At 51.1% G+C, this 11,263-nt stretch overlaps 1 protein-coding gene across 11 annotated transcripts in view; it reads right to left on the reverse strand.

The window, feature by feature from the left end:
• The window catches only part of KDM2B (lysine demethylase 2B), a 125,660-nt gene extending 119,506 nt beyond the window's left edge, over positions 1-6,154 (reverse strand). For 4 of the 11 annotated variants that reach the window (XM_044244316.1, XM_044244314.1, XM_044244315.1 and 1 more), the window contains exons 1-3: positions 5,207-5,560; positions 3,813-3,957; positions 770-848 (exon numbers count right to left, since the gene is read on the reverse strand). In XM_044244316.1, coding sequence (XP_044100251.1) covers positions 770-848; positions 3,813-3,957; positions 5,207-5,560 — 578 coding nt within the window. Of the gene's footprint in view, positions 1-769; positions 849-3,812; positions 3,958-4,624; positions 4,674-4,985; positions 5,561-5,974 lie in introns of those variants that run through there. The other 7 variants (XM_044244324.1, XM_044244319.1, XM_044244318.1 and 4 more) reach the window with 4 other exon arrangements.
• Between the last annotated feature and the right edge of the window lie 5,109 nt (positions 6,155-11,263).

The following is an 11,263-nucleotide window of genomic DNA, read 5'->3' on the forward strand; positions in this document are numbered from 1 at the left end:
CCAAGGATCTGGTAACACCGGCTAGAAGGACGGTGATGACCTTCACTATTAACTAACAGTGATGTCAAAGGTTTGATTTCTACCCGAGGAACGAGACTCTTGAGCAAGCCTGGCAGGAGAGGCTGGAGAGGAGGCAAGCTGGGATGATACCAGGCGGCTCCTCTCCACCCCTGCCCAAGGGGCGGAAACCTGTTCTTCCAGCCTCCCTCCCGGATCTCTCCCCCACCCCACCTGGAGCTCTGACAGATCTCTAAGAGAATGTAAACCAAACAAGACACAGTGGGGGAGGCAGGTGCTGGGGCAGGCAGAAAAACAGAAGACTTGGAGCCTAGCATCCTAGAACAGGCCCTCTACAGAAAAGAACCAATTTCCCACACAGTGGGAGTCTGAGTAGAAAAATATGTTTTTAGGGGTCCTGCCCCTGGGCTTAGTGACTGGCCAATCCCTTCACAGCTCAGGCCCTGCCTCAGTTTCCTAACTTGGGAGGGGGACACAATTCTCCTTAGGAACCCACTGCATGTAACTGGGGCGGGTCAAGGGAAAAAAGTCAACACAGTTTAAGTACCCTCTGTCCTCTCTGCCCAAATTCTCTGAAAAAATCCCATCTTTGGAGAGCTTTTCCCCCTTGTCAGGCCTGGAACAAAGAGATACTCTCCCCATACAATGAAGAAAGATCCTTCTCTGTGATCATGAAAGGTGGGGAGAAGGGGAGAAGAAAATCTACCGGGGAGAGAGACATGGGAAGATGCAATTTGTTTCACCAACTTACTTAATCCCCAGTCCATCCTTTTCTCGAAATATCAGGGGAACCCTGAGAGCTTCTCTCTGCACGTATTCATAGTTGAAATCTGTTTGGATATTGGAATTAAAACAGCTTGGTTAAGTCAGGAAGGAGCAGATGAGCCACGAACGATCGGTCGGAGGGAAGAACATGGGTTATACGGTTCTACCAGGCTCCCTCGCTAGGGCAAGCAATCCCCGTCCAATGACAAGGAAACGGAGCAGGCCTAGCCCTTGCCAACTATCAGCTCCTCTGCCTACTCAGTCATTCCCCGCATGCCCCACGGGTCAGAACTTGTCAATGAAGAGCCCAAGGCCAGGGAGGCTGGGGAGGGAGACTCAGGAAAGAGCCCCGCACAGAAAAGGCCCCAGCCATCGCTGAGAAAGACGGACAGAGAAATGCACCCCAAGCTGAGCTCAGAAAGTAAAGGCAGTGCAAAATCCAAGAATGCCACCTGGGAGGATCTGAAGCCCCAGAGAGGGGGCTGGGAAGAGGGTTCTCATTGTAGCTGAGCATCGGGGAAGATCTTATTGTAATATCCTGCATAGTGAAGGGGAGGGGGGGGAAGCTGGTTTCCCTGGAAACTGTGTATTTGGTGCCAAAATAACTAGAGAACTGGGCACAGCTTTGTTGTCTTAATAGTGTAATTCTGCTCCAGCTACTGCCATCCTTGTCTCCACCGGGGAACAGACCCGGACGCTCCCCCCAGGTGAGGACAGGGTGAAGGGGGGCACAGTGAGGCCCAAAGCCAATTCACAAGGTAGTGCTCTGTCTGGGGCTTGTCTAGCATAGACCCCCAAATCCCTTATCGAAAGCCCCGAAGAGCGGAGGAGGCCTTCGTTTCGATGTTCCTCGAGTTCCAAAACCAGGGGATCTGACCCAACCTTACCCCAAAATATGGAATGGAGGGAGGCTGAGATAAACCATCACATCCCCAAATCCTGAGATGAACCAAAGCAATCCCCACGGACACAAGCTCTCCCTGGCAGGTCAGAGGAGAGACAGGAGAGACCACAGGCCATGGGAGCCCCTGCCCCAGCAAACGGTTCATCAGGGCAGCTCGGTGGGGGAGGAGGCCAAGGAGACTCTACTCAGAGCAGAGGAAGAGAACAAAACCAGAGCTGGGGAAAGCCCTGACCTTAGCAGCTCAGATCCCCAGGGGCTCACAGTGAATGGGGATTCCTAAGGATTTAAAGGCAGAGAAGTTTAAGAAGCTTCTATTTTGAATCCAGGCTAAGGGCTCCTTCTGTTTCTAGCTCCTCCCTCCAAGTTTTGGGGCCAGATCTGAATTAACTACCAAATCACTAGGGCCCTCTCCTTTGAAAAGAGCCTGGACAGAAGATTTAAAGGCTCTCCCCAGCTGGAAGCCACCCCCCACGCACCCACACCCATACCCAAAGCCCGCCCCCCACCCCCACTCTCCTCAGCTTCAACTTCCTCAAATGAGCTTGAGAAAACACTCAGATCTTGGGCTGAGAATTCCTCACCAATGACTAGGAAGAGTTTGCATGTTGTTTTCTCATAGGATCCACCAAACTCAGTAAAATGGGAAGGAAACCAAAGGAATTAAAATCCCATTTGCGCTAAGGAAATTTAAATACAGTTGAGACTAGCACACCCCCCCCCTGCCCCCACAGACCCTCTGCGTTAAGGTGCACCGCTCTTCCGACCTGGCGGGCTGGAAGAAATGTCTTGCTCCCTCCCCCAACGACTACCCCCTACCACTGAAGCCCTGTACCCCAGGAAGCAGTGGGCACAAAAGAGAAACTTCAAAAATGCAAAACCAGGACTGTCTCTTGTGGGGGCTAACCTTCAGCTCCAGGCACTCAACCAGAACCTGGAGGGGAAAGCACTGTCCCTGTTGTCAGCTCACTGAGGGAGTCAGGGGAGTCAACAAAATGAAAACGGTGTATTATAAAGGGAACCTGAATATCTAAGAGGAGGGAAAAAAAAAACCAAAACCAAAATCCAACTTAGAAACCCCAGAGAGTCCAGGGAAATACCCAGGTAGGCAGGGGCATCTCCAAAACCCCAACCCCACAGGCAGAACCACAGGTCACATGGGGCCTCTGGAGGCCTCAGGCCCAAGCCAGAGCATCACCCCAACATTGGCAGGACAGCACCAGACACCTTCCTAATACTAGGGTCAGGGAGAAACTCAGGTCCTGAAGGTCTCAGGCTGGGATGGGACCCCCCAGACCTCAGAGGTTCCCCCCAACTTCTCTAAACTGGCAGGGCCTATAAGGGACAGTGCTCTCAAGGTCTCAGGCTGAGAAGAGACTTTGTTCCTCAGGGGGGTACCCCCATTTTCACTTCAAACCACAGGGGTCAGGGATCTCAGCCAGAAGCCTAAGGGAGTAAAACTCTTCTTATCCCCAGGCCCTACTTCAAACTGTCAAGGCTGGTCAGAGGCCTCAGGCATAAGTGGGGGCACCAGCCAAAAGCTCTCAAACTCATCCAGCCCCTGCTCAAATCTGGCAGAGACCAGGTTACAGGGTTCCACAGACCCCAGGGGCTGAGGAGGCATCATTCAGGGACCCCAGCATCTCCAGCACCAGCTCCTAACTGGCAGGGCCTGAGATGGGACAGGGTTCGGGAGGCTTCAGGCCTAGGGGGGTCCTCATCCCAAAGCCCCAGGGACACCTGAGCCCCTCTCCCAGTCAGGCAGCCGCACCTCATCCAGCACAAGGAGCCGGGCTGGCTCCAGTAAGGGTAGAATGCGGCGCACCCGCCCTCCCTCCGTCCACCCGTCAGTCCCCAGGTCCCTCGGACCGCTGGTCCCCTGGCTCTGCCCACCCTGCGGCCGACTGTGGGCGCCAGCCGGGTCTAGGCCCACGCCCGGCCCCCGTTCCCGCCTGCCCTCCTCCTTCGCCACCCCACCCCACCCCCCCAGTGCTCGGCCTCGTTTCGTCACCGGATCCCCTGGAATGGGGGACGCGGGCGCGAAATACGAACCCAGCCACCGGCAGCTCCCTCCCCACGTGCGCTCGGCCCGCGGCGCGGAGGGCGGCCCGACGAGGGGGCGCCTCACCTTTGCCCTCCATGGCGTGCACGAAGTCCCCCTGGTACAGCTGACTGCGCAGCTTCTCCTCCAGGCTGAAGCCGCGGACGCTGACGATCTCCTCCACGTCCGACAAGTCCTCGTTCTCGTCGTATCTCTGGCGGTCAATCGGACGCTGCGGGGACCCAAATCAGAGAGCCCGAGGCATTATTGGGGGAACTGGGGGTCGCCTCTTACCCTAGGCCCAGCTCAAGCAGGTGCAGGAGTTGCGCGCCCCCCGCACCCCACCACTGCGACCCGAGCAACTTTGCGCAAATGCCAAAGATGCTGAAAATCAGGATAACGAGAGGGGCCCGCACCCCGGGGTCTGGCCGTGCCCTACGCAGGACACTCCCCTCCTGCATCTTTGGAGACCGTGGAAAGGACATCTGGGGGGCTCTCCCTGGCCCCCCCACCCCCGATAGGTGTTGAGTTTTGCCCACTCGGCCGGGAGCCTGGTTATGTAACCCGCGAAGGGGGCTCCGCTCACGGGCTGGCGGGGCATTTGTAGGCCCCGGGAGGAGCCGCCGCAGCGCCCTGCTCGGCGCTAACAGTAGCCCCGGCGGCCGCCGCGGCAGAGCCGGGAAGCCGGAACCGGGGGCCGGCGGCATTTCTAAGACTGGAGCCGCCCCCGAGCTACTCGGGAAGCTGGAAAGCTGTAATGGAAGGGCTGAGACCCCCGCCGCCCCCCCCCCGACCGCCCGCCAGTGCTAGAAGAAGAGGTGGAGGGGGAGGTCGGGGCTTGGGAGGGGGAGAGGCAGACGGCCCGCCACAAAGCTCCCATCGGAGACCCCAAAACGCACCAGCAGCTGCCTCATCTCCCCACAAGCGCGCGCGCACACTCACTTCCTAAGGAGACTCCCCCACCACTCCCCGCATCCCCTGCCTCCTCCCTCAACCGCCCAGCGCCGGGCCCTGCAGCCCCCCAGATTCCGGGCGAACCCCGAGCCCGCTCAGCCTCTCTCCACGCCTTTCCCCGCTACCACCTCCCCACTCAAGTGTCTGAGACTCTGAGCTTCACAAGGGACTGGAGGAGTAAGCTGCTTGCTTCCTTTTGCATGCAATTTATTATATTTTTTCCGGTCCTCTTGCAAAATACAGAAAAGGAAAGAAAAGGCAGCAAGAAACAACAACCAAAAAAAAAATATATAGATCTATCATTACCAGATACAGATTTGGAAAAAAAAAAAAAAAGCTACACACCAATCTTCTTCCAGAGTCTTTCTCTGCCTCCATTTTTTTAGGAGAGTTCACCAATTAATTGTCAACACTCCTGCCCCCTGCATTTTGGCGGAGGGGGGAAGGAGGGAAGACCAAAGAAAACAAACCAAAAAATAAATAAATAAAGCAAGCCACAGCCGAGATCTACAAAGTTTTGCACCAACACTTAAGCAGATCCGTTTGCAAAGTCCTAGGAAACCATTTTCAGCAGTTGTGGGGGGGGGGGAGGCGTCGACGTCATAATCCCCGGAACGTAAACATTGTTGCCGATCGCGCTCTGAGCCTGCGGCCGGGCTAGTGGAGGGGGCACTCGGCCCGGGATAGGGGGGGCGGGGGCGGCTGCCCGAGGAGGTGTGGGGCGGGGAGGGCGCCCGGGAGGCACCGGGCGCCGTTAGCGCCCTGGCATCGCTGTTTTGTTGTTGGGTCACGAGTGCCCCTTGCACGCAGGCGCCGCCGCCGCCCGGGAGTTGTGTGCAGAGCTGACTTTTGGAGGGCTGAGTTGCAGGCGGCGGGCGCATCCCGGAGATGGCGGGGCAGGGAGGGAGGGAAGGAGGAGGGGGTGGGGAGGGAGGTGCAGATTTGCACGGCTGGCCTCAGCGGGAGGCGCGGAAATGCAAGCCGAGCTTGCTGGCTAGAAAGCCCCCGAGGGCTGGCACCCCCAAAAACAACCCCCCATCTTCATCCCTGCCCCCATTGCCCACGGTCCCCACGGGCCACCCCTCTTCCTCTTCCTTCATCCACCCCCACCCCTTTACCTACGTGGCCGACCCAAATTCAAAGAGCTTTGTATATGTAATTTTTTTTTTGCTGCTGCATGTCTTGTTTTTGGGTGGGGGGGGGCAGGGAGCGATCCTCTCCAGACCCCCATATGAAGACCTGCCATATGGAGGAGGCATCTGGGGGCTCAGGAAGAATTTAGCGCAGCTCCATACCTGTACGGACTGCATAACTTTTAAACTCCCGGACTCAAAGATATGGACCCACACAAACGCAGGTACAGGAAATACATCCAGACCAGAGCCTTTTCAGAGCCGAGCTGACCGGAAGACGTTGCCTTTCATTCATTCATCCCGCCTGCGTCTGTGGAGTCCTTCACTAGGCGACGAGCCCTGGAACAGAAGAAGTTGGACAGTTTTTAAAGGTCCCTGCGCTCGCCAAGAGAAGGAAATAGATGCTCAGGAGTGAAACACCGAGAGAATCCGATCTGGCGCCTCCTAACGCAGTTGGCAAGCAGGCGAAGGGTAAGCCCTTATTGGCCGTTTATAGGAGAAAAGTCGGTGGAAAGGAGCAAGCTCTGGGGTGGGGCGCGGGGACCTTTGGGTGCCCCTTGATGAGTTCTTAGGAATTCTTGGCAGAGGGACTGATTCTCTCTTGCTTTCCCTCAGTATACCTGGTTGGCCATGACCACCCCCAAAAGTGGAATCCTAAAAGCGGCTGTCCTGTAATTAATTCCATTGTGAACAACAGTCAGGTCAGCTCTGATTATGAGAAAAGCTGGCCCTAAACATTCCTCCAAATCCAACTAGGCCTGCTCTTTGGGGTAAGGATCAGGAGGAGATGAGGACAGGGCACAGCTCCATTAAAAGAACGTAAATGCTCATAGCAGTCTTGGCAAAAAAAAACTTAACATATTTTTATTTCTGCCATTAAGCCTCTAGGATAGTCATTTTGCAGATAGAGAAACTGAGGCTCAGAGACACAATCGGTCGCGGTGGTTCCTCTGCGCCAAGTCAATATCCTCCCTAGTGGACACACCATTCAGATGTGTGGAGAGGAAGTGGCTTCCCATCAGAGATCGGATGTGAACCATCAGCTCTGTATTGGTCACCCTAAAAGACAGCTTCCCCCTCACACACCTTAAAGTTTCCTGTCCCGTCTTTCTATATTCTTTTCCACCCACCCCTAAAAACTGTTTTGTTTTGTTTTGTTTTTTAAGTTTGTTTTAATTCCAGCCCTGGCAAATACCAAAACTTATTTCAACTTAGTGGGAATGAGGAGGTTTTGCCCTCAGCCTCTGTCAAGAATCAGGGCCCATCTCACTAGTTTCTCTCACAGAAGACCCTTTGAAGAATAAGAGTCTTGTTACAGGACTCATGTTACAAATGAGGAAACTGAGTCACAGAAAGGCAAAGCCGTTCAAGGCCACAAGCTTGTAAGTGTAGTTACTTTCATCACAGCCTTTATGGATACTGACCACCTTCCTTGTTCCCACATAATGAAATGAACATGTTCAAAGGAGGGCCTCTGCAGCTGGCGGGTCAGGAAAAGGAAGTTAAGTGCCATAAGGCAAAACCAAAATAGAATGCTTGATCCCAATTCTCCTTTACTCCCAGAGACACTTCTCTCCCCATGTGGGTGTCCCCAAACGCTGGTGTCAGGAAAAGATCCGATGGCAAGCACCTCAGTGCCAAAAGTTAAGTCCATATATCACCCCAATGGGGAGTTGCTGGCCTGTCAGAGTGGAAAGGGTTTGAGTAGTCACCTAATTTAATCCCTTCTCTTTACAAACCCTGAGGAAACTACAGACCAGAGAGAAGAATGGGCCAACTGGGGTGTTTGTTCCCTCGGACTCCCCCAGAATGCCTACCCAACCTCCTGGTCCTAAGTGGTCACTCAGTAAATGTTGGGCTCGTGATGGATCACCTTCCCCAGCGATATTTGCATTTTCCCTTTATCAGTAATTGGCAGATGAAAGGCTTTGTCCTCCTGTTGAAAGAATTCCAGGCATTTGCTCCAAGTGGGGGAGGAGGTTATTTTGGGCCAAAGGGGGATGGGCCAAGACCCTTGAGCTCCTAGTGCTGCCTAATTGTCCCAGAGGCGTGGGCAGTAGGTGAGAAAGGGGAGGGGAGATGAAGGTGCTTCTCCAAGAGAGGTATTATTTCTTGCAAGGGAAAAAAAAAAAAAAGACCAGGCCAGTTGTATTTGAAACTTAGTAATAATGACTTCCCGGATCCTCCTCCTCATAATTACAAAAGACCCAGTCAAACCCTGGCTGTGTTGGCTCCATTCATTCATTTCTTCATTCATCAAAGGTTGATTGAGCAGCTCTGTGCTTTAACACACAGGGGATATGGAAGAACCAGCTTTGATTGTAGACATACTCCAGCCTGGACAGGGACTGGACAGACGGCTCCCAGGGGAGTTAGGAATCCCCAAGATTTTAAAAACTGTTAGAGGGTGCCTGGGTGGCTCAGTGGGTTAAGCCGCTACCTTCGGCTCCGGTCATGATCTCAGGGTCCTGGGATCGAGTCCCATATCGGCTCTCTGCTCGGCGGGGGGCCTGCTTCCCTTCCTCTCTCTCTGCCTCTCTGCCTACTTGTGATCTCTCTCTGTCAAATAAATAAATAAAATCTTTTAATAAAAATAAAAAGTGTTAGAAATTGAAGCCGTTCTCACCCTCATACATAATTATAAGAGCTCCGGATTTCTGAGTGCCTACCATGTCTTTAAGCAAAGTCACTCACGTTTGTTACTGTCTTGAATCTTTCCCAAAGCCCTAATGAGGGAGGGTCTATAATTCCCCACCCCTATGGCTGAGGCTCGAAGAGAGGTCAAGGTACTTGCCTAAATTTTACAGCCGTAAAATAAGAGACAGGATCTGTACCCAGGGTTTGCAGGAATCCAGAGCTCACACGCTTTACCACTCACTGTGCCCCTGTTCGGGACTGTCCCTTAGGACATGGTCATGGAAACATTCTATGTCTGTGCTGTCCAATGCAGGACGCCTCTAGCCGCCTGTGCTATTGAAATGTGGGTAGTGAGGGGCTCCTGGGTGGCTCAGTGGGTTAAGCCGCTGCCTTCGGCTCAGGTCATGATCTCGGGGTCCTGGGATCGAGTCCCGCATCGGGCTCTCTGCTCAGCAGGGAGCCTGCTTCCCTCTCTCTCTCTGCCTGCCTCTCTGTCTACTTGTGATCTCTCTCTGTCAAATAAATAAATAAAATCTTTAAAAAAAAAAAAAAGAAATGTGGGTAGTGAGATTAAGGAAATGAATGTTAAATTTTATTTAATTTTAATTAAAATTTAAATAGTTGTACATAGGGGCACCTGGGTGGCTCAGTGGGTTAAAGCCTCTGCCTTCGGCTCAGGTCATGATCCCAGGGTCTTGGGATCGAGCCCCGCATCGGGCTCTCTGCTCAGTGGGGAGCCTGCTTCCTCCTCTCTCTCTGCCTACTTGTGATCTCTCTGTCAAATAAATAAATAAATAAATATCTTCTTAATATATATAAATAACTAAATAGTTGTACATAGCTGGTGTCTGTTATTGGACAGTGCAACCTTACAGTGTTTTCCAGAATTTGTCTTAACTCACCTACCAGACTAGATACATCTCAGAGCCTGATTTGGCACTGTGTCTCTATAATCAACCTTCTGGAAATATTTGTGGAATGAACGAAGGGACCCTGAGAAAATGAATTATTGGAATGATGGGTGGGGGAAGGGGGCAGGGATGACTGCAAAGGTTTCCTGGAAGGGACCATGTGAATGTGCGCAGTGCTGTTCGTTAAACCGCTTACTCTGAGGGTCTGCCAAGAGCTTAGCACGGTGGGCACCTGGGGATACCGGTTAGATACAAGATTATCCCACCTGCCTGGATCTGACAAATAGACTTTTCAAGGACAGATAAGTGGTGTTGGGGCAGGAAGCCTTAGAAATGGGTAACCACTGCCTGATATATATCCTGCTGATAGACACAAAAACAAAGATGCGATCCATTGTAGCCCTGTTTGCAACAGAAAGAGACTGAAAAGGATCCCAAAGTTGGGGAACTGATTAAATAATTCTTGGACCATTTGTCCATTCAAATGTTATCAAATCATCAAGAAGAATGAGGTAGTTCTGTATATACTGATGAGGATGACTTCATGATATCCTTACATTAACACAGAACAGGGGTACCTGGGTGGCTCAGTTGGTTAAGCATCTACCTTCCTTTCCAGTCACTATCTCAAGGTCCTGGGATCCAGCCTGCATCAGGCTGCCTGTCCAGCAGGGAGTTTGCTTCTCCCTCTGCGCCTCCCCCTGCTCATGCTTGCTCTCTCTCTCTTTCCCAAATAAATAAAATCTAAAAAAATAATAATAATAATTAACACAAAACAGAACAAGGTGCGGAATACTTATAGTGAATTGTGCTAACCACTTAAATCAACCAAAGGGGACAAATTTATGTCTACTCTTATTCTTTTGGATGTACAGGCTTTTCTTTGGAAAGAAATAGAAACAAAAAATGGGGGAGGGGGGAGAGACTGGGAAAAGAGAAGCGAACACGTATTCTTTGGTGCAATGTGACATTTTTAACACACGCATGCATTAGAGTTGCCTGGCTAGGGACCTTATAGACTTAATTTCACTTTCTAAGGTGTAGTACCTTTTGAATTTTATACTATGTACCTTTATTATCCTACTCAAACAGGAATTTAATTTTATTCATTCTTTTTAAGACTATAAGTCTCAAAATCAAGTAAATCTAAACCACTAAATATTGTGTGGCTATATATACATCAGAGTAAGGCGTAAGTAAAAGCAAAAGAATGATTAACACAAAGTGCAGAAGAGACTCCACTCTAGAACAGGGAATGTGAACAGAGAAGGGGCGGGTGATTTTCTGTCTCCTAATCTTGATGGTGGGCACCTGAGTGTAATTCTTAAAAATGAACTTTAGAATTTTACAAATTCTGTTGTACTTCTGAAATATTCCATGACTTAAAATTTGTTTTAAATTTTCTTCCAGTCTTGGGGCTCCCGGCTGGCTCTGTCAGTAGAGCACGTGACTCTTATCTCCTGGTTATTAGTTCGAGGCCCTTTTTCGGTGTAGAGATGACTTAAAAATAAAATCTTTTAAAAAAAACTTGCTTTAAGTCTTTCTCCTGTATCTCTGCCCAACCACCCAGTTTCTCTCCTTCACAGCCCCACCCCACCCCACCCCCCGGAAAACTTGTTAACAATGTGCCTTGGGTATCCTATCAGAAATAGTTTATGCATTTACACACATCTATATATTTTCTATTATGACGATGTCACACAAATATACCCACTGTCCTTTCCTTCATCACTTAATACGATCCTGGAGATTTTCCCATATACTATCTGTAGAACTGAATCATTCTAAAATATTAGGTAAAAATGAAGTAAATCTGAATGTCATGATTCAGAAAAAGTTCAAGATTGGCTAAGAAAAAAGTCAGAATAATGCATATGTTGTGATCCCATTTAAGTCCAAAAAA

This window comes from Neovison vison, chromosome 3 (genome assembly GCF_020171115.1).
Source record: "Neovison vison isolate M4711 chromosome 3, ASM_NN_V1, whole genome shotgun sequence".
Taxonomy (NCBI): Eukaryota; Metazoa; Chordata; class Mammalia; order Carnivora; family Mustelidae; genus Neogale; species Neogale vison.